The 25,281-nt window shown below is 46.7% G+C and overlaps 1 protein-coding gene across 2 annotated transcripts in view; it reads right to left on the reverse strand.

Annotated features, from left to right (window-relative positions):
• Positions 1-10,701: 10,701 nt before the first annotated feature.
• The window catches only part of LOC138569474 (GATA-binding factor 1-B-like), a 200,195-nt gene continuing 185,615 nt past the window's right edge, over positions 10,702-25,281 (reverse strand). For both annotated transcript variants that reach the window (XM_069647472.1, XM_069647473.1), the window contains exons 5-6: positions 17,371-17,496; positions 10,702-13,336 (exon numbers count right to left, since the gene is read on the reverse strand). In XM_069647472.1, the coding sequence (XP_069503573.1) occupies positions 13,034-13,336; positions 17,371-17,496 (429 nt within the window). In that variant the 3' untranslated portion in view covers positions 10,702-13,033. The remainder of the gene's footprint in view (positions 13,337-17,370; positions 17,497-25,281) is intronic.

A 25,281-nucleotide genomic window follows, 5' to 3' on the forward strand; every position in this document is an offset into this window, starting at 1 on the left:
AATAGTCCCATTCTAATGTTGGTTTTCATGATGGTTATGGAGGGCTGTATCCCTTCCAATCAACTAAGTAGTATAGTTTGCATCTGGTGTATTATGAGTCTAGGATATCCTTTACTTCAAACTCTGGTTCTCAGTCAACTAATACTGGTTTTGGTGGTGTTGTAACGCGAGTACCGGGTTGTACCAGTTTCAGGAGTGATACGTGAAACACAGGATGAATCTGCATAGTGGATGCTAGGGCTAATTTAACTGCCACTGGATTTATTATGGATTCAATAGAATAAGGTCCCAAATATCAGGGACGAAAGGTCTGAATCCCTTTTATGGGCACATATTTTGATGCTAACCAGACCTTGTCTCCAATTTGATAGCCGGGGGCTTTACTACGATGTTGGTCAGCGATATTTCTTTTGTCTGTTCTTGGCTTGGAATACATGTTCTGCTGCTTCTTTGAAGGCCTGGGAAATAGTCATATGTAGGGTTTTAACTGCTGGCATTTCCAAAGGGGTTGGGAGATCCAGTTCTGAAGTACGTGGATGTCTACCATATATAGTGTAGAAAGGGGTTTGTCCAGTGCTGGTGTGTAAGGAATTATTATAGGCGTATTCAGCTATCCATAACAAGTCCTTCCAATTTCTTTCCACTTGATGTAACATGCAATGTAAGTATTGCTCGAGGGTTTGGTTTGTACTTTCTGTTTGGCCATCTGTTTGAGGATGGTGACTTGTGGATAGTCGAATGTCAATTTGGGCCATTGAACAGCATTTCCTCCAGAAGTTGGATACGAACTGACTACCTCGATATGAGATCAAGACCGATGGAAAGCCATGTAGCCGTACGATTTCCTCCAGGAATACTTTTGCTAAATTGGATGCATTTGGAAGACCCTTAAAAGGAATAAAGTGTGCCATTTTAGAGAACAAGTCTACAACTACTAAGATGGTGTTGAATCCTTGACTGGGAGGTAGATCTGTAATGAAATCAAGGGACAGTGTGTGCCATGGTGCGGGAGGAATTTCCAATGGTTGGAGAAGACCAGCTGGTTTCTGCTTTTGGGACTTGTTTTGTGCACATACACCGCAAGATTGGATACATTGTATGATGTCTTTACGCCATGTGGGCCACCAGTAGTTTCATTTTACTTTAGCTAGAGTTTTGGCAATTCCAGGATGACCTTCAATCAGGGAGTCGTAATAACCCGAAATAACCTGCTCTTGTAAATCTTTACTTGGCAAGTATAGATGGTTACTAAAATATGGTAAATGGTCTTTAAGGGTGTAATGTTCTCCTTGAGTACACCACTCTTGTGAGAAAGTGGGATCCATTAAGAGTTGGATCTTGTTTTGGAGTTCACCCGGTGTCAATGTTGTCGTAAGACCCAGGAGTTTGTCTTTTGGAATGATGGCTACTGGATCTGGAGTTATGTATACCTTTTCATCAACACCCATGCGGGACAAGGCGTCAGCCTTTCCGTTTCGGACTCCTGGCCGGTAGGTGATCACATAGTCATATTCAGCGAAGAAAAGAGCCCACCGCATTTGACGGGATGATTGAGCATTTGCTGTTTTTAGGTATTGCAGGTTTCGATGATCAGTTATGACCGTGACAGTATGTCTACCACCAAGGAGATAGTGTCGCCATGCCTTGAAAGCTGATTTTATAGCCAAGAGTTCTTTGTCTGTGATAGCATAGATGTGTTCGGGAGGTGAGCATTTTCGTGACCAGAAGGCCACAGGGTGTAACTGGGCAGTTCCTGATTCCCTTTATGAGAGAACAGCTCCCATAGCCATGCTAAAGGCATCTGTTTCAACTATATAAGTGAGGTCTGGGCGAGGATGCCGTAGAACTGGAGCAGAAGTGAATTTTTTCTTAAGTTCTTGAAAGGCCTTCTCTGCTTCTTCGGTCCATTGGAACTTTTCATTGTTTTTTCTCAATAGTGATGTAATTGGATGCACTATTTGGGAAAAATCTGGGATGAATCGGCGGTAAAAGTTTGCAAAGCCCAACATACTCTGGATTCCTTTAAATAAAGTTGGTGACGGCCAGTTAAGAATGGCATCTACCTTGTGCCTATCCATTCTGATACCTTTTGGTGTGAGGATAAAACCGAGGAACTCCACTTCGGTGTCATGAAAAGAGCATTTTTCGAGTTTAGCATACAGTTTATGTTGGCAGAGTTTAGTAAGGACGGAGCAGACATGCCTGACATGGTCTTCTTTTGTACCAGAATACACTAAGATGTCATCAATGTAGACCAGGGCGGAAACGTCGATTAACTCCCGCAAAACATCATTCATAAAGTACTGGAATGCATCAGGAGCGTTGCAAAGTCCAAAAGGCATTACCTAGTATTCATACAAGCCGTATTTGGTACGAAAGGCGTTTTTCCATTCGTCTCCTTTCTTCACTCGAACAAGATGGTACGGCCCCCTACGGTCCAGTTTGGTATAGATTTGGGCGTCTTTGACTTGATCCAATAATTCGGGAATAAGGGGCAGTGGATAATGTTTTTTTACTGTGATCTGGTTTAATGCGCGATAGTCGATGCAAGTCTTCAAATCTCCTTCCTTCTTTGGTACGAACAATAAGGGATTGGCTGCCGGTGATTTAGATGGGCGGATAAATCCATTTGCCAGGTACTGATCAAGATAAGATTTTAAATGGAGGTTTTCTGATTCAGTAAGTGCATAGATTCGACCACAAAGAATTTGCGCACCAGGTATGAGGTCGATCTGACAATCGTAGGGCCTGTGCGGTGGTAGAGTATTGGCTTGTTCTTTCTGGAACACGTCTTGAAAATCTTGGTATTCATTTGGTAAAGTACTAGTCAACCCTAGTACAATTGCTGCCGTACTGGGAGTAGCAGATATACATAAGTCTGTTTTCCCCTTTTCTTGGTAATAATAGGTGCAAGCACAATCATCGGAAAAGGCCAACTTCTTGGCACGCCAATCTATTAGAGGGTTTTGAGCTACCAACCATGGCATCCCTAAGATTAGTCGAAACTGAGGCGCTTTGATGAGATCGAATGCAATAGATTCTCGGTGTCCATCCTGGCACAGTAGGGTTAGTGCTGCTGTACATTGGGTTACTGGTCCGGAAGCTATTTCTGTCCCATCAACAGTAGTAACTTTTTCAGTAGTCGACTTAGAGCATAAGGGAAGCCCCATCTCTGCTGCCAGATCTTGGTCTACATAATTCCCAACTGCTCCGCTGTCTATGTATGCTTCGACAGCATGCATCCGAGACGGTTGTTGGTGATTGATCAAATTTACTGGTAATGCAAAGCGTGAGGTCTGTGGCTCATCCTTCTCGCTCGACAAGCGGACCTCTACGCTTGCTGGGCTTGGTAGTTTTCTGACTCCTTGTTATTATCTTCCTTCTCTGTGGCTCCAACAGTTCTCCTTGGTGGTTTCACTGGACATTCGTTGAGGAAGTGGCCTGATTTTCTGCAATGTAAGCATAATTGCTGTTGCCTTCTCTTGTCTCTTTCGGTTTTAGTTAAAGGGGGCTGTACACCTCCAATTTGCATGGGTTCTACCGTGTTTTCCAATGTACCTGGAACATTATCCTTTTACGGGACATACACAGCTCGAGTATCTAACCTTATCCGGTCCGCTTTTCGGTCTTGTAATCTGTGATCTAATTGCACCACAAGGTTGATGAATTCTCCACAGTCTTTAGGTGGGTTAACCACTTGAGCAAGGACATCCTTTAGTTCCCCTCGTAGACCCCGATGAAATAGTGTGGTCCTTTTTTCCTCAGGCCACCCAGCTTCAACGACTAGTCTGTTAAATGTTGCTATATATGTAAGCAAGTCTTGACTTCCTTGACGGAGTGACAAAGGTTTGTTGTCTAATGCTTGGCCTTGGGTATGACGAGCAAAGAGTTTTTCCATTCCCATCTGGAAACCTCCAAAGTCATGTAACAACGGGTTATCCTGACTTACCAATGGTACCGACCAATCCGCAGCACTGCCACTCAGATATGACAAGACAAAAGCAACCCGCGCATGGTCATTAGGAAAATCCCCAGGTCTGCAAAGGAAATGAAGACGACACTGGTTCATGAACGTTGCGAACTTCTTGGAGTTACCTGTAAATCGTTCAGGTGGAGCTAAAGGAACTGCCCCAGGAAGGGTTATTTGTACTGGATTGGTGGAAGAAGTTGGTACAGGTGCTGGCGGAATGTTACCAGGCAATGGGGTCTGTCCTGCCTGTGATTGGAGCAATTGTGTACTTATTTCGTCGGTACGATCCTTAGTAACAATCAAATCCCTCCTAAGAGCGTTGGTTTCTTGCCTGGCTGAATGTACTTCAGCGCGTAATTGTCCCAACAACTGAACTAACTGGTCAGTCTCTGAAGTCTCCATGAGGCCCAGGTGGATAATATTATTGAAGCTTTGCTTTCTGTTACGCTCACCTGGTATCCACGGGGACACCAACCAGCCCTGGTTGGATAATTTGCACTCTCAAACCCTCTCCCGGCCCCTTGGTAAGGCCTCTCGTTAAAGATGGGTCTGCAATATAGGAGAGCTGGATTCAATACCAGATTGTCCTTATGTTTTCCCACCTCCCTTGGCCTCAACTCCTTCCTCCCCCTTGGGCCTTCTCCTCACCGTAATATTGTAAGAGGTGGATCCCCCGTCCTGCTCCTCGTGGCAGGGGCGCGTAGATGTGGGGGGCGGGCAGCGACGAAGTTACTTCACTGGTGCAAGCCCCCCTGTGGGAATCCAGGCCTGCTGCGACTCCGTAGGTTTTCTGCTTTACAGTCTTTATATGCAGTTCTTATGCTCCTCTTAGTTCGAATAATGATGTCTTACTTCTTTCCTTTTAGGTATGGAAAGGTATTTTGGTATTGTCATGCAGTTTGAAGATGAGCATGGGCCGGTAGGCGAAAGCGCGTAGTGCGCGATGCTGTCCGGTGAGTAATGCGCGATGCGCAACGCTGTTTCGACTTTTATATTGCTAACCTGTGTCTTTTCTCTCTTTGCAGGTTGCGATGTTCCTCGCCGAGCGCCGTAATGTTCCAGCAATGATACTGACCAGGAGATGACTACCCAGGTACGAATTGTGTGGCTTTCTTAGTTCGGGAGGAAACGTGAGTAAACGCTTACTAATGCTGTCTTTCTTTCTGCTCTTTCCAGGTTATGGTATTCCAGGATGCATGCGGTGCCGGATGATGGAGTTCGTACCTTCAGGTGAGTGGAACTGAAGTCAGCGATGGATTGAAGACAGGATACTGTTCCAGGTAAGTTTCATAGTGTTCTTTCTCTCTCTGCAGGTCCTTGGTTTCAGATAAAATGGCATCAAAGAACTGGACACAGTGAGCTTTACGCTGCCCACAGCAGAATAACGCAAATAGTCTCAGGTAAAGTAGTCCAGGTAAAATAGTCCCAGGCCTGCCACACCCAAAGTAGTCCAGGTAAAGTAGTCCCAGGCCTGCCACACCCAAAAGACTAGACCGCAAAGCTCAGTTCCTTGTAACTGAGCTATGTGTGTGCCTCCATGTTGGCTGAACCCCCATGCCCCCAAGTTAAATAGTCCTAAGTAAATAGTCCCATTCGAATGTTGGTCTTCATGATGGTTATGAGCCTGACGCCAAAGGCGACAGGACTGACTCCAAGAGAGTCTTGGATGGGGTTTTAAGGCCTTTGACCTTCCCCTAACTGGAAGGTTGACTTGCCAGTGAGGGCCAGGGGCAAGGGTCATGACACCACCCTGCTTGTTCAAAGTTTGCAATCTTTCTGGCTTTCTTATGCCGTCATACAATTATTCATATCTCCTTCTTTCCCCCTTTCATGTGTTAGTTGCATACTCTGGCTACTCAGGCTCCTGTAGACTGAAGAGTGTTTTCCAGCCGTTATTCACAGTGTTATTACTTTTCTCAGTCCCCCTTTCATAGGTTTTTTTTACTCTCCTGTTTCTCAGGCTCCCGTAACCTGAATAGCTTTTCCAGTGATTTTTCACAACGTTCATATTGCTCTCACTTTCTCTTTTATAGGGTATTTGTACACTTAGCTTTTTCATGCTCTCACAACCTGGATATGTTCGCCAGCTATTGTATGCCATGTTTGTACCTTGTAGCGGTATGTCTTCTGTGGGGTTTTTCAGGCTCATGAAACCTTGCAGGCTTTCCCCGTGGCTACATATCTCTGTAGCTATAGTCCAACGTGCACAGAGCTCGGGGATCCGGGTTTCCTCATATGAGTTGGTCTCAGTGTCTGTTACTGGCCGCCCGAGCCACCACAGATCCTGTGAGGTTGCACCACCATATGAGATGGGTGTCTTTCCGTCTCTGTTCTCATTCTGACCTGAGCTTCTAGGTCAGATAGAATGCCAACCCATAGTCATTTGGTCAGCATTTTCCTCTCCTTCCTGGTTTGCGCTGGCTCCACAGCCCAGCGTGACCCTGCTCCACCTGGACATCAATACTGCACCTCTGCATAGCAGTCCCACTGCCTTTGTAGGAGTCTCCCTTTGCTTTACAATCCGTCACAGAAACAATATCCATGGTTGTCCTTCTTTGTTGACTAGGGCATTCAGGTTGTGTCCAGTATTACCTGCAGCCAATAGAGGTAAAGAAGGATCTTTGTAAAATACTGTGTTTGCGGGATATATACAAGTCTTTTCTGTATTCATATATGCAGACAAGGTGGCTTGAATGGGGAGTTCCATTCTGGAATGGGAGTCCTTGTCTCCAAGAGGGGGGTCACTCCCAGTGAGGTTTGACTTGCCCAGACCCCTAGGGAGGGTTTGCGTAGCAGACTCGCCTCCCTAGTCTCAAAGGGAGTGGCTCCCTTCTGGGGGGAAGGGACAAATTGTCTGGATTCGTCACAGACCCTAGGAACAACTGATGAAGGTGTGATATTCAGATGCCAGTAACTTGAAATACACTGGGCATGAACAAAATCACTGTAGGGCACAAATTGCATTGGGCACACAGGCCTAAAACCACAAGGGGACACCAGGAAGCAAAACCTCGAGGGGGGAAATTAAAGTGGGAAACCCAAGAGCAAACCCATATTGGTGGAAATTTACAGTGGGACACACACATGTAAAATTACAGTGGGACCATGGAAGCAAATCCCTGCATGCAGTCTCACAGTGGGATGCCTGGGATGCAGTACAGTATAAAGTAGAATGGTGAGCAGGTTAGTGAGAGGTGCAAATATTCAAGCCACATATAGCAAGACATAACATGGTTTAGCAAGGCATCATAAGGATATGACAAGGCACGAGAGGTCTAACAAACCATTAGACGTCATAACAAATCATGAAAAGGGCTAAGAAAGCAAAGCAACCTGGTCTTTTCTTCAGACTCCTACTACTGGCTTCTGCAGACCGATCCTATTTCCCCAGCTCGCATACTTTGCCACTGGCAAATGTCACCTCTCTCTTTCTCTGTTTCTCTCTCTCTCTCTCGGTCGCTCTATCTCTCACCTTCAATCTATCAAGTATATACATTGTGCACTGAGTGCAGCAAGGATCCTTCTATCTCAAATATATAAATTGTGCACTGGGTCCAACAAGGATCAGGATATTGGCAATCAATGAAATACCCTTTTTTTTATTGTTGCCAGTGTTTTGATTATAATCAAAACCTCCCGCTTCCGCTCTTTCCAACTCCTTGCTCTCTTCCACTGAAACCGCCTCCCCCTTCACATTCGCTCTTCACCCTCCTACCCTTCCTTTCGCTCTTCTCTAAAATCTTATCTTTTTCACTCACCTCCCTAGCACCCTTTGTTTCCTCTCGTTCTTCTCCCTCCCCCTCATTCCTCACCTCCTACTACTGCTCTTCCTTACCCTCGCCATCCTCTCTACCTCCTTCCTCCCCACCCCCTGCTCTCATCTAGTCCTACTCTTTCCTCTCTTCTTCCTCACACATTCTTGCATCCCCTCTTACTCCCGCTCTTACATCCACTAACACCTACCATTCCCTCACACACCTCTGCCCCTCCCTACTCCCTCCTCACCTTTGCAATCTTGTAAATTGTTCTTTATGCTGTTTTCGAGTTGTGATTAAATTGCCATCTTATGCTTGTTGTATTTTGCTTGTTCTCATGTAAAGCACTTTGGATTAAAGGGCTATATAAATTCAATAAAAACAAATACAAATATTGTTTGAAATGGAAGACACATACAAGGCATAGACAACAGTGCTGGCGAGCGAGCAACTTAGAGGCCACAGGAGCTATGAATTTTGGGCGTCCAAGGCTTCTCTAACTCAAACAAGATTAATTGGCCAAGTCAGTGAGAGACATGAAAAGGCAAGCCTGTTGGGAGTCTTTGAAGTGCAAGGCAGAGATATAGGCCAGGCAGGAAAGAAATGGAACACGTCTCTAGTGGGACAATGTTTCTAGTGCTAGGACTGAGACAACGTTGGCATCAGTTACACCAGCCCTAAGCTTTCAGTGGTAGCATTTTATGGAAAAATGGTTTTGGGGATACAAGCCTTCTGTGGGCAAGTTGGGATGCAGAATGCTCGAAAGATGGTCTAGAATGAGGGTAAAGAGAGACTGTATAATGTCACATTCCTTAAAACATGATTTACTAATAATACTTTTAGTCTCTTTTTGAAGAGGTTGGGTCTGATTATGAGTTGGTGGTATTTCCCACAGAATACTATCACGTGCCATTACCACTTCTATATGTACTAAGCATGTGGTAATTTGAAGTGTCCGTATGATCATGAAGGTCCATTATTCTGAATCATGTATAACCTTATTTTATTCTCAACTCTGGTAGGATTCCGAATTCTGTGGACCATTATGGTATTCTCATTTTTGATCACAGCAACCATTAGGTAGGCCTAAAATGGCTGTTCTGACCACGTGGGCTCTTTATGAGCTCACATGACAGGCACCATCTTGGATTTTACTGGTTTAAACCAGTATAGGTCCCTGGGCTCCTCCTCTCGCACGACGTGGGGCTGGTCCAGGCTGACTGGCAATTGTAAGGGTCAACCAAAATGGTTGGCCACATGACCCCTTGGTTCCTAAAGCCATCTTGTGGTTGGTGGGCAGGCTTTGGCTAGCCCCTAAAAGAAATGGTACTTAAGGGTTCTTTCAGTCGCTCTTGTTGTTGGACCTTTGGAAGAAGCAGGTTTTCTGACCTGCTGGTGGAGATTACCACTGATTCCTGCTGTTTGTGCATTTGTAGGCCCTCATCTGTCTATGCTGGCTGGATATAGTGGTTTAGTCACATCCCGGTTGGAATTCTCTGCTTCTAGAGGTCTGTGCCAGGCTTCCTGTATCCTCCTGCTGACTCCACTTCAGTGTTGAGTTGAGCTTTCTGTGTCGAGACTGCCCCTGTCCTATTTATCAATAGAGCCTTCGGCCTTGGTGCAGGTAGCTACCATCATCTGGGTACTTTGTGGGACACCAGTGCCCTGCATCATCTGCGCCGTGGCTATTCTGAATTGCCTCTACCTCCACCTTCAAACATATTTGGTGGCTGGACCTCCCCTTCTTTGTCAACTGAGCCACCAAAATCCACTTTTCTGGCTTTCTCATCTTCCTAATGTCTTCCTTACCAGTATTTTCACTGCTGGCTTGTGGGGCTCTGTCGTGGTTTGGCTGTTTCTTCTACTGTTTGGCGTCTTCGTCGTCGCTGGCCAAAAATGCAAGCCTCTGTGCTTGTAACCCTATCAAGAAGCCCTGTACTCACTGAGTTGTTTGGGTTTACTCTACTTACTGGGTGTTTTGGGATGCTGGAGCAGTTTTCCTTGAAAATACTGCAATGAGCACTTGTCTCTGGGATGGCCATTTATTTGTGATACTCAACCCAGGGGTCCCACTGTGTGGAGTAATTGTACCTTTCTGTCAACCTGGTACGCCTTCCTGAGTGTTCAGCCTGATCGCTCTACCCATCTAAATTTCAAGAGAGGTTTTGCTTTCTCTTTGGCTGGGTGCTTTTGCCCTACTCTAGGACAATGGTTCACAACATACGGCCCACGGGCCAGATATGGCCCTTCCGAATATTATGCATTGCCCTCCAAGTCGCATGAGTTTTATGATGGAGTATTGCCTGGCCTAAAGTTAGTCTCTTTATCGCTCTCTCGATCTCTTGCCCTCTTTCTCTCTGTTTTTCTCAGTCTTGTCGGATGTCTGAGGCCTCTGGGGTCCAGTTTTTGTCTTTGCATTTTGATGCGTACAGTTTTGCTTCTATTTTAAAACATCTATTCAGTCTCATAGTACAAATAAATCAAAGTGGTATTGCCATTACAGGGCAATTTATCAAACAGGATACAGTTATAAAATAGAGGAAAAATTAAAAGTCCACCTCAAAACCCATGCTTTCTTTTATTTCCTGATATTTGAGCACACTCGTACAAACCACCAGCTCATCACCATGGACAGTCCGAACCCACTGTACGGGACTTGCATAATACATTCGACCCCCCCAGCTAAACCAGTTGTGCGCCCCTCCCCTAGGATTAGTGGTTGTACTGCCCTCAACTGGGGGTTGTACAAAAATGGCCTTTCCAGACTGGTTGGAGCATGAAGAGCTAAAATCAAGAATGTTTGATTATTATTGGAAAAATGGCATACATTTGTCCATTTTGGAACAGAAATGTACATTGCCAAGAAAATAGGTGTCATGAAAGAGTATTTAAAACAAGCAAGAATAGTGAGAGGGCACAATAACAACATAGCCTGGAATTACTTTTCTATGTGTTGAAAATATTGTCAGTTTCGCGTGTTTTTTGTTAAAGTTTATTGGTTTATTTATGTATTTATAATTATGCATAGCGCTACTCGCCCGTGGGCATCAAAGCACCTGGATTGACAAAGGAGAGTCAGAGACTGTTGGGTGAAAAAAGAAGACCGTGTTATTGATAAAATTGAAGCTAGCGTTGATGCCTGAGGGAGTAATGGGGACTGGATTTGGCCATATAATGATGCTTGGAGGTTTGGAACGGGCAAATGGGTCAGAAAGGTCCTGAAGGAGACTGTGCAGACAGGAACAGGCGCGCGAGGGCAATGAGGGGATATGTTTAGTTTTGGGTACATAATTTGCAAGCTTTACTATACCCCTTCAAGGAAATGTCATCTTTTATCAACAGTGATTGTGTGACTTCTTGTTTGGGGCTCATTGTTGTGTATTGTGATAAGGCAGGGTGCCGCAGGGAGGGCGTGACAGGTCACGTGGCGCGAGGCTAGGCCTGCGCCACCGTGAGAGGAGCCGGAGACCAGGTGTGGGTTGCGGCATATGCTCGCTCATTGTGACCTGGTTCCTTTATTTGGCTTCACCACCTGTGCGCAGTAACGTGCAGGAGGTGCGCTGTGGGACAGGGTACAGCCATGGAAGGTACATAACGCTCCTCAATTACAATGTAAAACAAGTGAGAAATGTTTCGATGGCTGTGGAACTTTCACCCCTAACTCGAACACAATACCAATGACAATAGGGATAGAAATAAACCGATCAGTGCAGCACTTTGCATGTATATATACATATATTTAACATGAAATACAGTGGCAGAAATTAGCAAATCAGTGCTCAGCAGGCATGAGCTCCATCAGAACAACAGAGGACACCTATGTGGCTTTGGGGCTGACCTCCCAACTTCAGTGCCAAATATACTTCACAAATGCAGTTTGCACCTGGCATCAGAGAGAGATCTACAGGATGGTGGGTACTGTCTCATCATTGGAAGACCAAAGAAAACTTTTCAGCAACAAGAGCCAGTGGTCATCCTTGGGCGGCCGACAATGATCATGCATCGTCATGTTTGCAGGCTACCCGGTGCCTTGATGTCATAGTTGCAGTCCCAGCCCCCATTCTGGCACTCGGCGTCAATTGAGGCAAATGCCTTTGTAAAATCCCCTCAATCTGGTGAATGCTAGACCTCTTTAGAATTCCGGACAGACATCTGTCAGGTCGCACAGCGCGAGCCACTAGTCCCATGAGTAGCTGCAGCATCTGCAACAACATTCTGGAACGTGACAGAAAAAATTAATTGAGCAGATATGTGAAAAGAGGGTCCAGGCAGATATTGAGGAAATAGGCACTTTTCAGGCTGACTTGTCAGCCAGCCCTTTCTCTCTCCATGCTGAAGAAGCAGCATTAGCTGTCCTGGCCAGACCTTACTTGCAGAGGTGCAGGTTGGTAGGGTGGGATTTCTGTAGGAAGCTCGCGGGCGCCATGCAATAGCCTTGCCAGGTGGTAAGAGGTTTTGTCTTTTGAATGAGCCATGACATGAGGTGCAGCTGGGGCCTTTCTTCTTAGGCAGGTGGGGGACAAGATAGTCCTGAAATGCAACAATATAACTTGACAGACTTCAATGTATCCTTTGTAACGTATTTCAGCAAATAACAAGTACGAGAATGGGCTGACTAGGTGAACTTTTACTACCAATGCCGTATTTCTCAACATATCACTTCTCTCGTGTCGTCACTCTGATTAGTGGTGGGGGCACCAAGGTTGGTTGGTTGTCCTCAGTGGGTCCAATTGCTAGTCTGTGGTCTCTTTAAGATATACATTGCACTAAAGACAAAGATCTTTCGCCAGAGGCCCTTCCAAGCAGGGTAGGGCTGGCATCTTTTGCTCAAAGACATGTCATCGGTGGCAGCCTGTCATTTTTGGCACTCAGTCTGTTGTCAGGAGTTTCTGGCTTAAAAAAAAAAACGAATAGTGCCTCGCATTGCACCATCCATTCCTAAGGCTTAGAAAAATCAAATTGACTCAAAAACATCAAGCAAAATAAGGTAGATAAAATATGAATCTTCCTTAGATCTAATAAGGTTCTGCTCTGCTGCACTCCTCCTTTCTGTGTCACTGGTGAGGTTGTGAGGGCTGCAGGGCCTGTGGAGGTCGAGCGTGGACCATGTCTCTTATGGCAGAAGATGTCTAGGGTTGTTTGGAGCAGCCATTGGGCGATAGGCTGATACATTTCATCCTCCACCCGCTACTTGTGGCAGCAGAGCCGTTCAGCTCAAGACCCATCACTGGTGGCTTTCTATGATAACTGGGGCTCAGGAAAGAGTCCACCCGAGTTCGGCTGACACAGATTAAGGTCGCAGAGCCCTCTAACCTAAGGCAGAAACAATGCCTGAGGAGCTGTGGTGGCCATAGGATAGGGAGGACTGAGGGTGCAGCGGAGTCGGGTTTGCCAGCAGGTGTGATGAGTGGCTGAACGGCACCAAGTGGCTCATGGAGGTCATGTGACCAGAGAGCACCATGGGGCTCAGAGAGTAGAGCGACGGGTCCTCTGCTAGGGGCTTTGACAGGTCGTAGGAAGCCTCAGCCATCTTTTTCTTTTTAGACTTGCTGGAAACTTTGCGGTTCCGAGTCTGGATCCCATCCTTCTTCATGGTCAGTGGCCGGTTAACCTGCAAAAGAGAGCACTAATTAACATCTCCTGATGAATAGTCCCCTTGTCACCTATGCTTCTCAGTGCATTTAACAATGATGTGACATGATATGATGTGGCATTTATAACGCACCTATACACAAGAAGCATCCCCACTGATAATGTCCTAGGGCAGAGGCTTGCAATATTTGGCTTTCTAGAAGTTTTGGACTGCAACGCCCATCATCCTTAGCCGGCATAGGCAATGGTGAGGGAACAAGGGAGGCGTTGCCCAACATGTCTGGAGAACCACAGGTTGCAGACTCCTGTCCTAGGGATTTGCATGTAGAGGGAATGGACTGCTGCTGTGGTGAAGGGTCCCAATACACCCTTATATACAGGCAGCGGACTGCTGCATGCATTCATACATCTGTTTACTCTTGCCACCAAGCCATTATTTTATTTATAATGTAACAACTGGTATTAAATATGTAAGGAAAATACAATTAGAAACAATATTCAATAGTTTCCAAATGCATTTCCACAAACTATCGTATGCTAAAGGATGTTCAATCAGGAGCATTCTTAGTCCTGTGAAGTACCATCCAGCCATTAACTTGTGGATGATACAGAGTTGTAGTTTGTAGTAGAACGTTGACTACAACACAAGTTCTTATGCTACAATTTGAATCCATGGTCAAATACCATAGACGGTGGCCTTGTTGTAAAACACCTTTGTGACATTTCATTCCATTTGTAACAGCTGCTGAGGCACACACAGCCCAGTGACTTACTCATTGTTGTCAATAAGATATATATAGTTGATTGGTGCTTATCATATGCCGGGTCTGCGACAAAGAAGATTTTATGTCAGTGCCCAAAGTAGTCCTTTTTTGTATGTGTAGGAATCTGACATCTCATGAATTCCATTACAGCCCATCTTTAATGACCATAAACTAACATGTCATCATGCCTACCTTATCCAGGCGTGCCACACATAGACCCACTAATACCAACCACTTGGTTACTTCTCTCCATTAATTCCTTAAAAAAATATGATTGCATAACTTGCAATTGAGACAGTTCAGAGTGGCCCTTTATTTCATACTTTTAGCTAACACCCTGCTGCCGGTTTGAACTCTACTATCTTATCTTCGATGTGCACTGAAACAAGGAGAGTTGCCAATTAAACCGTTTTAGCCTTGTTCTTTTATTTTTCTATTGGATCGGTCCAGTCTTGCTTTTATTGTACTCTTGTCGGATACCATTAAGGTATGCATTTGTTTGTTTACTTACTGTTGTTGATGTTCTGTACTTTTTATGGCTATTTTATCCAAAATAAAGTTATTTGACCGACGGACTCATTCCTTGGCCATTCCACTGGTGATTATGTAATTGCTTTAACCTGTACGTGTTTGTCGATCACTGGGATACTTGTGATTTTAACTAATCCAAAATAACTAATCCCATTACAACTAATACCATAATAATGAACTCCAAAATAACAATCTTCCATTGTTTTTGGGGGCTCCACCCCCCTTTTTTGTTCTTAATACGTTTCCCCACCCCAAAACCACTATTCCCACTGCCAACCCCTTTTTATTATTTTTTTCCAAATGTGTTATTTTGCAATTAGTTATTTTCGGTTCTTTGTAATGAGATTAGTTATTTTGTTTTTCGTTATAATCACTGCATACCGATCGCTACATGTATAGCGCATCCTTTCACCAACATCTTAACACAGTTCTTTCTACAAGCCATTCTCTTTTGGCAATTCTTCCTCTACACAACCAATCCCCTTACATCAATTTATTGCAAAACACACACACACCTGTCCCAATCTAAGAATCAATCGCAGCTACAACCACTTTCTTCCCCTCCAGTTGACTGTTGTAAGGTATTTTCTGTTAATATCCTTCACAAATAGCTTGACCAGTCATTTTCGTCCTACACTATTGTACGGTGTTAAATAATGTATTAGTAATCCTTCAGTTGAGAAGCCAAACATCCTGTTACCTTTCCGTAATTTAGAAAAGCCAATCTGGTTACGCTTTATGCCTCTGTCATGGTATTTGTTTCTGAGTATCATGGGTAAAGCAAACATGGTAAGAGCTATGTGGCTAGACTGGCCTATGTTACTGCAGCCAACCTGATTACTTTTTCTGACTCTGCCATGGCATTTATGTACAGTAAAAAAAATGCCACACCAGAGTCTGAAAACGTGCAAACATGATAAATGTTGTTACGTGGTTCAACTCGACTGCATTGCTCCCGCCAGTCCGTTTAACCTTTATACCTCTAGCGCAACATTTTCTACTTGGCATCATGGATAAAGCAAACATGATAACAGTTATATGGTTAGAGTGGCCTACGTTGCTGCAGCTAGGCTGGTTACATTTTCGGACTCTGGCATGGTATTTTTTACTTGGCATCAAATTTAAAGAAATGTTTTTTTTAAAACATTTTGGGGCATTTTGCCTTACAATGAGGTGAATGCATTTTTTGGGGTCAAGTGAACTAAACAGCTAGTCCTGCAGGACTAGTGATAATTCTAAGAATATGCGAGGACTACAAGAGTGTCTTTGGATCAACCTGTGGCTACGTGTCTGTGTTTCCTTTGTTCTTCTCAATTTGGGATGCACCTTATATTTATGATCATTCACTGCAGAGATGAGGCCTGGATGCTCCTCTCTGCAGACTGCCAATAAGGAACAAGGAAGACTTGGTTAAATCAACTCAATGCAGCCTTATGGCAACCATTGGCAACCTCTTCATTTAAGATAAACATATATATCGCTTTGTTATTGTGGGTTGGGCTGCATAAGTATGGTGCTCTTACATTGAGGCTGCCCAATGTTATGTCAAAATTAGAATAGTTGTATGAGTCACCTGTGTTTGTACGCCTCAACCCGGTTGTTTTTGATGTATTATATGTCTTCAATAAATTCATTCTATTCAGGGAATTTATTGAAGACATATAATACATCAAAAACAACCAGGTTAAGGTGCACAAACAAGGGTGACTCATCCAACTATTGTAACAAGGAATACTTGGGTGCATGGCTGGCAAGGCATGTTTACGAGTACGAGGATTTGTTAGTATGAAGGCAGGAGTCCCTTAAGTATATGGACACTAGTACGAATGAGTGCAACTGATGCCCCCAAATGTGCAGTTGCTCTCAAGGGGGAAGGGAGCTTCTAAAAAGTTCACCCAACACCACCTGAAGTTCACAGGCACCCCACTGAAAGACAGAATTTTTACAGAAGACTGAGAGCCATGCAGATGCCACCAGGGGGCACCTTCTCCAAAATGTACAGTGGATGCCAAGGTGGCATTATCGGGCATTCATAGGGGTGAGAATACCTGCCCCGTACAGATTTCTCCCTCACTGACTGTACACTCCCCCAAAATTGATGTCCAGCTTCTGGGGAAACACTAAACACTAGCCACCAAAGATATGGATTTTAACACGTTCTAGTGCTAGGAATCATTTTCCAAAACGTTGCTCATAGGTAGCTGGGATTGACGGCCTCTATATGTTAAGGCTGTCGATACTATACTGCACTAATGATCCCTAATAAGGGTGAAACCAGGTATGTAGTTGTCCTCACAGCCTTGCAAAATGTCTGTCTTGGGTTGATTAACTATGAGGGCAGTGCTATTTTATACATAGCTTAAAGACAATTTCCTGGACAAAAAGGTTTGCATTTCAGTTAATGTGCATACCCACAATGCCTTGCTGTCGTGGCTCCGAACTGGAGGTGAAGTTCCAGTTATGGCTACTGGGTGGCGTTGTGGACTGTGACTTGCTTCAAATGAACTTCCTTACATATATATATCACCTAATTACTTTGTGATGATTAATCTCAGATACTCAAGTAAACGGTACTTGGTACTAAGTGTAATTGGTTGATATTGGAACTTTCAGGCACTCCAAAGTATTTGATTTTAAAAGTCATGTTTTGGGAATTTCTTGAACTAATGAAATAGCTCAAGTACTGATCATCGTTTAGTTTGATGGTCCCTGAAGTAACAGCAGCCCCTGGCTCCTCTCCCTTATGACAACCACTTACATTGTGCAGCTTATAGTAGAGGCCGCAGGCGTTGCAGACAGGCTCCCCACTGGTGTTGCGCCTCCACAGGGTGGTGGTGGTGGTGTGGCAGTTGGTGCACTGCGTGCCAGCTCTCTTGCTGACGATCTGGAGGAGACGACAAAAAGAAGGAGCAACACAAAATATTAGGTTTCATGGTCAGATTCAGCAACCATAAACAAAGACACTATGTAGAGTTTGACCTCTGAACATTAAGAATGAGTGTGATGCTGGAAATGCATCGGAGGGACGGGGCCTCCGTATCCTTGTCCTTTACCGCTTTTATTGTGTTCTGTCGTGTTTTCCGCATTTCATGTGGGATTCCTGGCGGTGCAGCTCTCTCTCTTGGTTTGGTGAACGAACCCATGGGATACCCTTATGGCACCCATGGGTAGGGGTACAACCCTGTGCCCCTAGTGTATGTTTTTGGGCACCTGTGTGTGACCCACAGAGCAGGGTACGGGCTGGTGGCAACTACGTGCTGAATTGACTGGTGCCCTGAGTGTCCTCCATTTTGGGATGCCCAGGCCCTGTCATTGGAATCGGTAGATTCCTGATGGAGACAAAATGGCCCCCACGGCCTCTTGCCTTCCATCGCCTGTTACCTTGATCTTCCCGAAGTCCCGGGAAGCCCTGACTCTGTCCGTTCTCCCTGACTGGCTGTTGGGTGGAAGTTCCATATATGGTAGTGCGGGGAAGTGCTGACCAGACTGGCTGGAGCCTTCCCAACGGCCGTGTGTTGTGGGTACACCTGTGGGTGGGACCTGGGTGAATGGAGTGTGCGACGAATACGCATTCTATATTGTGGGTGTCTAGTATCTGGTGGTTGACACAATGACTGAGACAGCCCTGCCCGAAACTGGTATGAATGCAGTGTGGAGTGTTGAATGGCTCGGTACTTGTCCCAATACACATAACTTGTTGTGTCTGGAGAGGAGTGAATGGCCTGAATGCACTATAAACCTGATTGTTTGCCTGCCTGCCTGAATGCCCTTTGTAGTGATTGGATGCTTAAGTGTGACCCAGCCGAATGAATGGGAGATCAACAGTATATCTGGGGACCTCTCACTGCTAGGAATCGTGTTCAGAAGTGTTCAGAGCTGAAGTCCAAACTACGAAGAGTAACTGGAGTGAAACTGACGCTTGACCTTGAAGCCCTCCTGGAAGAGAAGAATTGCTGTTGCTCTCCTTCACAATCTCAAAGCTGCTGTGTCTCCAAGAACTGACCTAGAGAGGACCTGGTAAGGCGCCCTCTTCCCGAGCTATGAGGGACCATCGTGCACCAGCTGACCTTTTCCAAAGCTCCCTGGTAAACAGACCTTCGACAGGCTGCCGACCCGATACGGGGACTGCTGCGGAACTCCAAGGAGAAGCACTCGGACTGAAGCCGCCGTGCTCCCGTTTGCCTAAGAACTCCCTTGATCCAAGGACGCTCTCGTCCGCATCGTCGCCGCTGTATCCTGCTGGAGAAGGCCTGACCGTCAACGCGCCGAGGAGCATCCAACCGGTGGGTTTCCAGCCACCTGAAGACCACAGAGACGCCGACGACTCGACGCCCTTGCTGGGCCACAGTTCTTCAAACTCTTTGCGGTCCAGAACTATCGACACCGAGGTGCCCCGCACGCCTCTTCCTTGCAGGACGTTTACGATTCCACATCAACGAGCACCGCTAGGAACAACGAAGCCACTTCAACGTCGTAGCTCGACCTGTTCTCCGTCGGACGTTCGATGACCCGTGACTCCTGCCTTAAAGGGGGGGCACTCAAGAAGGGCCGTCGATTCCCCGACGAGGGACGCTACAACGCCAAGGTACTTTGGGGTTGCAGAACTATTGGAAAGTCTAGTGTGAACAATATATGGACTGGGCTTGTGATACATCTTTGCTTTACAGGTTGCCCAGGTGGGGGGATCTTCACACAGAACTGTGTCTAGGTATCGGGCCAGTATTCTGCCACTTGTTCAACCATCTTGCTTTCCTTCCTCTCTCTACTGCTGGTTTCCTCTTTATTTTGATCTGTGTGTCATTCTGACCGTATGCACTTTAATGAGGTCTGATACCGTTAGTGGTACAACTTTAGAACTGTATATATTCACCATTGTTGATTTTCAGAGTACAAAGTGAGTTATTGTGATAGTGTATGTGACCTTGAATATTAATTATATAAAGACTGTGTTTTAACCGATACAGTGTGTGGACATTCGTTTGTGGGTGCTTGGGGACTACACTGTACTTAAGAACCAGCCCGCATCACCTTCTGAGAAGCTAGGCCTTGATTGCTCGACCACATTTACCAATAATAGAGAATCTTGGCAGGGGTCCTCTGTGCCTCTCCTCTACCATATAGAGAGCGGAAGTACAGACAACACCCTCCAGTCTTTACACTGGTGGCAGCGGTGGGATGCTTATGCTTTTAAGAATCAGTGTATAACCGTGCCACTTACGAAGGATATCTGCACTTTATTAAATGGAGGTTTAGTTGTGTACAAGATAACTGCATTACAAGCAATGGAATCTATTGCGAATGGTAAATTGACTCAGATGAGCTTAGAGGCTCTCCAGAGTGCTTGTGAAGCCAGGGAATTAGACTTTGTGGATAAGTCAAGAGCTGAGCTGATAGCCGCCCTGGTGGACTACCAGATCGATTGTGAAACTCTTGAAGTGGGGGATGTAACCAGTGAGCACTCTACCCTGAGGGTTGTCGCTGAATCTGATTCTGGGAATGCCACCATTCCTGCTGCCTCTGTTCCAAACCCCAGCAGTTCCTTAGAGCTTGAGTTATTAAGGATGAAATTGGCCTTTGAATATCGCAAGCTGGAAATAGATGCTGAGCTTAAGAAAGAGGAGTTGGCACAGCAAGTTGAACTCAAGAATAGGGATCTTGAACTCAAAGACAAGGACACTGAATGTCAGCGAATCCAGTTAGAGAAAGCTCGAGTGGAGACTTCAGGGAAACCAGTTGAGAGTGTCAGGTCCCCAGCAAACAAGTTTATGAAGGATTTGGTTGCGGAGGGGTTTGATATCTACCAATGGATTGAAGCGTTTGAAATGGCTTGTGCAATTCACGATGTTGACAAGAGAGATTGGGCTAAGTGTTTGTTAAGTAGAGTGCCTCAAACTGGACATGACTGTATTCTGAAACTGAGTGTGGAAGAAAATGGTCAGTATGAGTGCATGAAGTCTGCTTTAATTGCCAAGTTTGGCAAAACGCCTACCCAATACCTTAAACGGTCCAGGGATTTTAAGAAACAAGAGAATGTGTCTTGGATTGACTGGGTGAGTGCTGCGCACATGAACATGATGGGGTGGATTGATGTTTACAAAGTGAAAACATTTGTTGAATTGTCCCACCTCTTGTTTTTTGAGCATTTTTCCGAAGCCTGTTCACCAGAGCTGCGTCAGTATGTTGCTGACCAGAACATTTTGGACCCCTTTAAGCTGGCTAGGTTGGCTGACAAGTGGGTCTCTCAACGGGTGTCCCCTATGGACTCCAGTGGGAAGGACAAGGACAAAGAAAAGGGGGCCTCTCAGAAAGCTGAGGAGTCCCAAAAGCAGTCACAGTCGGGTAAATCAAAACCTTTCTCTCTGAAGACCCAAAAACCTAGTGGGAATAAGTCTGTTGTGGGTGGAAGTAAGAGTAGTGGTCCGCCTGCAGCAAAGCAGGGTCCCAGTGGTTCCAGTACTGTACCCCGCACTCCTGGCACTTGTTGGGATTGTGGTGCTCTGGATCACCAAAGGGGTGACCCCAAGTGTAAGGGTAAGGCACTTGGAGTCCAGGCTGTCAGCCTGACCTATCCCTACTCCGTACCTGAGGTGGAGGCCACTGTCCTCCCCTCCTCTACTGGGTTACCTTCAGAGCTCCCGTAGAGATTTCCTTGATGTCCCTTGGGGCCTGGGACCAGTACGCAGAAGTACTGGTGACAATCCCACAGAACACTTGTAGGTTTTTGAGAAGTGTCCTCTTGAATGGCCAGCCTTCTACTGGTTTGAGAGACAAGCTAGACAGTGGTGGACAGGACCCTGCTCAAGCCAGAGGACTATGTAGGTGCTCCTCTGAGAACCACAAGGTTAGCTGGTGGGCCTCCCAAATTATCACTGGTAGCCTTAGTCAACATTACGATTGGAGACAAGACAGCAAAGCTTCCGGTCCTGGTTCAGGACAACGTTCCTGCGAACATTTTGTTAGGAAACTATTTGGTCGAGTCGGGGATGATCACGGATGGTCTACCCATGGCTGCTGTGGCGGTCACCCGATCGCAGGTCACACAGGGCAGGGCCCGGCTGCGAGCCCGGTACCCTCGCCGACGGGGAAACCCAAGGCGCGAAGGAAACGGAAACGTAAGTAGGCCACCTCTGTGGACGGAGCCCCTGCTCTTCCTGCTGTTCTGAAGCACCAATTGGGATCCATGCTCCGGACGGGCTGGGTCCAGTGGTGAATCCCATCTCAACTCCTGTGGGAGAAGAGCCAGAAGACTTTCCTGTGGGAGAGGTACTCAACCCGGAGGATCATCCCGACCTTCAACGCTTGTTAGCTGAAGGGGGACCCCCCCCCCGGGCGGACTTTTGTAAGGGACAGAGAGTGTGCCACTCGCTCAAGGGTCTGAGGAAAAAGGCCCTGCCCCAGGCACAAGGAGAAGTGCCTAGGACATTCCGGATTTATTGGGAGGGTGAGCTCCTTGTTAGTGAGCCCACTAAGCCTGAACCTGGTGCCCTCAAGAGGTTGGTGGTGCCCCAGGTTTACAGGCCCTTCGTGCTGCAGTTGGCGCATGAGGTGCCCTTGGCTGGTCATCTTGGTACCAAGAAGACTAAGCAAAGGCTCTCTGTCCATTTCTACTGGCCCCGGATGGGAGTAGAAGTGGAGGCCCACTGCAGGACCTGCCCAACTTGTCAGTTGTCTGTCAAGACTGTAGGCAGTGTCATTGCCCCACTGCAACCATTGCCAGTGGTTGGCACACCGTTTGAGAGAGTGGGCATCGACATTGTCGATCCCCTTGACCCTCCCACGTCAGGTGGACATCGGTTCATCCTGGTCTTGGTCGATCATGCCACCAGGTACCCTGAGGCTACACCCCTTCGGACTGTAACTGCCAAGTTGGTTGCCAGGGCTCTCCTGGGCATTTTCACCCATGTTGGATTCCCTAAGGAGGTTGTCTCTGATAGAGGATCCAACTTCATGTCAAGTTACATGAAAACCATGTGGAAAGAATGTGGAGTAACTTACAAGTTCTCCACTTCTTACCACCCCAGACCAACGGTCTTGTTGAGAGATTTAATAAAACTCTCAAGGACATGCTAGACGCTCTGGAAGAGCCCCTAAGGAAGAAGTGGGATCTTCTCCTGCCATGTCTGCTGTTTGCTTACAGACAGGTACCTCAAGAGGGTGTTGTTTTCAGCCCCTTTGAGTTACTCTTTGGACATCCCGTGAGGGGGCCCCTTGCCTTAATCAGAGAAGGTTGGGAGGCCACCCCTCCAGGTCCCGCCAAGCAAGTGGGGGACTATGTGTTAGGCCTCAGACGGAGGATGACAGAGATGATGGGTCAAGCAACAGCGAATCTTAAGGCCAGTCAGGAAGTGAATAAGTACTGGCATGACCTTAAAGCATCGCAAGTGGACTGGACTCCGGGACAGGAGGTCCTCGTGATGGAGCCTACCAAGCCCCTCTCTTTGGCAGATAAGTGGACTGGACCCTTCAAGATAATCTCCAAGATGGGCGAGGTCAATTATCTGGTTGACATGGGAGCCTCGGGGGTAGCCCATCAGGTATTCCATGTTAATAGGCTCAAGCCTTTTCACAGGTGAGCCGAAGTCTCATGTCTCTTGCTAGCTTCAGAGCAAGAAGAGGATGAGAGTGAGCCCCTTCCTGATTTGCTGCATAGCAACTCTCAGGATGGAGCAGTGGAGGGAGTACATCTCTCTCCCGATCTGACGACAGAGCAGCAGAAGGCCTGCAGGACTTTGCTCCGGCAGTACGCCTCTCTGTTCTCACTGACACCAGGCCTTACACCGTGGTGTAGGCACAAGATTGACACTGGTGACAGTGTGCCTGTCAAAAGCAGGTGCTACCGTATGTCAGATACTGTAAAGAACCACATCCAGGCTGAGGTCGCCAAGATGTTGGATCTGGGTGTTATTGAACCCTCAACCAATCTCTGGTCCAGTCAAGTGGTCCTTGTCTCCAAGGCAAGTTCCCAGGCAGGTACCAAGGATTGGAGGTTCTGTGTGGACTACCGAGGAGTCAATGCCGTCACCAAAACTGACGCACGCCCATTGCCCCGGGCTGATGAGCTCGTGGACACCATAGGTGCTGCCAAATTTGTGAGCACCTTCGGCCTTACCTCAGGCTATTGGCAAATAGCTCTGACAGACCATGCCAAAGAAAAGAGCGTTCTCAACACCAGAGGGACTCTACCAGTTTAGGGTCATGCCTTTTGGGTTGAAGAATGCCCCTGCCACTTTCCAGAGATTGGTCAACCATGCGCTCAGTGGGCTGGAAGCCTTTTGTGTGGCTTACTTAGACGACATTGCCGTCTACAGTTCCACCTGGGCAGAGAATTTGACGCATCTGGATAAAGTGTTGCAGGCCTTGAAAAGGGCTAACCTCACTATCAAGGCCACCAAGTGCCAGATAGCTCAGGGAAAGTCACGTATCTTGGTCATGAGGTAGGAGGGGGTCGAATCCAACCTCTCCCCAGTAAGGTACAGGATGTACGTGACTGGGAGACTCCCACTACTCAAACCCAAGGGAGAGCTTTTTTGGGCCTCACGGGTTATTATCGCAATTTCATGGCAGATTATGGAACCATAGCTGCACCCCTGACAGCTCTGACTTCGCCCAAACAACCTAGGAAGGTTAATTGGACTGAAGATTGTCAGAGGGCCTTTGATAGCTTGAAAGGAAGTCTGTGTAGGGCACCTGTGTTGTGTGTGCCTGATTACAGCAAGCCCTTTATCTTTCAAACTGACGCCTGCAACACCGGAATTGGAGCTGTCTTGTCCCAGTTAGATGACAAAGGAAGAGAACATCCAATCTTATTCATCAGTAGACAACTTAAGGGTAGGGGACTTAGGTGGGCTACTGTTGAAAAGGAATGTTTTAGTATTGTTTGGAGCTTTAGGCGTTTTAGACCCTACCTTACCGTGTCTACCTTCAAGGTCCAAACAGATCATAAGCCCTTGAAGTGGCTTATGCAGATGAAGGGTGAAAACCCGAAACTGCTCAGGTGGTCTATTAGCCTGCAGGGGCTAGACTTCACCATAGAGCACAGACCTGGGAAGAGTCACGATAATGCAGATGGCCTTTCCAGAAGGTATGTTGACCGTCTGGATGAGGGTGTCTATCACGTGGGAGATTAGGCACCCTAACCTCAGTCTGGGGGGGGGGGGGGCACTGTGATGCTGGAAATGCATCGGAGGGACAGGGCCTCCGTATCCTTGTCCTTTACTGCTTTTTATCTTGTTTTCCGCGCAGGAGTTCATGTGGGACTCCTGGTGGTGCAGCTCTCTCTCTTGGTTTGGAGAACGGACCCATGGGATACCCTTATGGCACCCATGGGTAGGGGTGCAACCCTGTGCCCCTACTGTATGTTTTTGGGCAACTGTGTGTGACCCACAGAGCAGGGTACGGGCTGGTGGCAGCTACGTGCTGAATTGACTGGTGCCTTGAGCGTCCTCCATTTTGGGATGCCCAGGCCCTGTCATTGGAATCGGTAGATTCCTGATGGAGACAAAATGGCCCCCATGGCCTCTTGCCTTCCATGCCTGTTACCTTGATCTTCCCGATGTCCCGGGAAGCCCTGACTCTGTCCCTTCTCCCTGACTGGCTGTTGGGTGGAAGTTCCATAAATGGTAGTGTGGGGAAGTGCTGACCAGATTGGCTGGAGCCTTCCCAACAGCCG

Source organism: Ambystoma mexicanum, chromosome 2q, assembly GCF_040938575.1.
Source record: "Ambystoma mexicanum isolate Mex_15411 chromosome 2q, UKY_AmexF1_1, whole genome shotgun sequence".
Lineage (NCBI taxonomy): Eukaryota > Metazoa > Chordata > Amphibia > Caudata > Ambystomatidae > Ambystoma > Ambystoma mexicanum.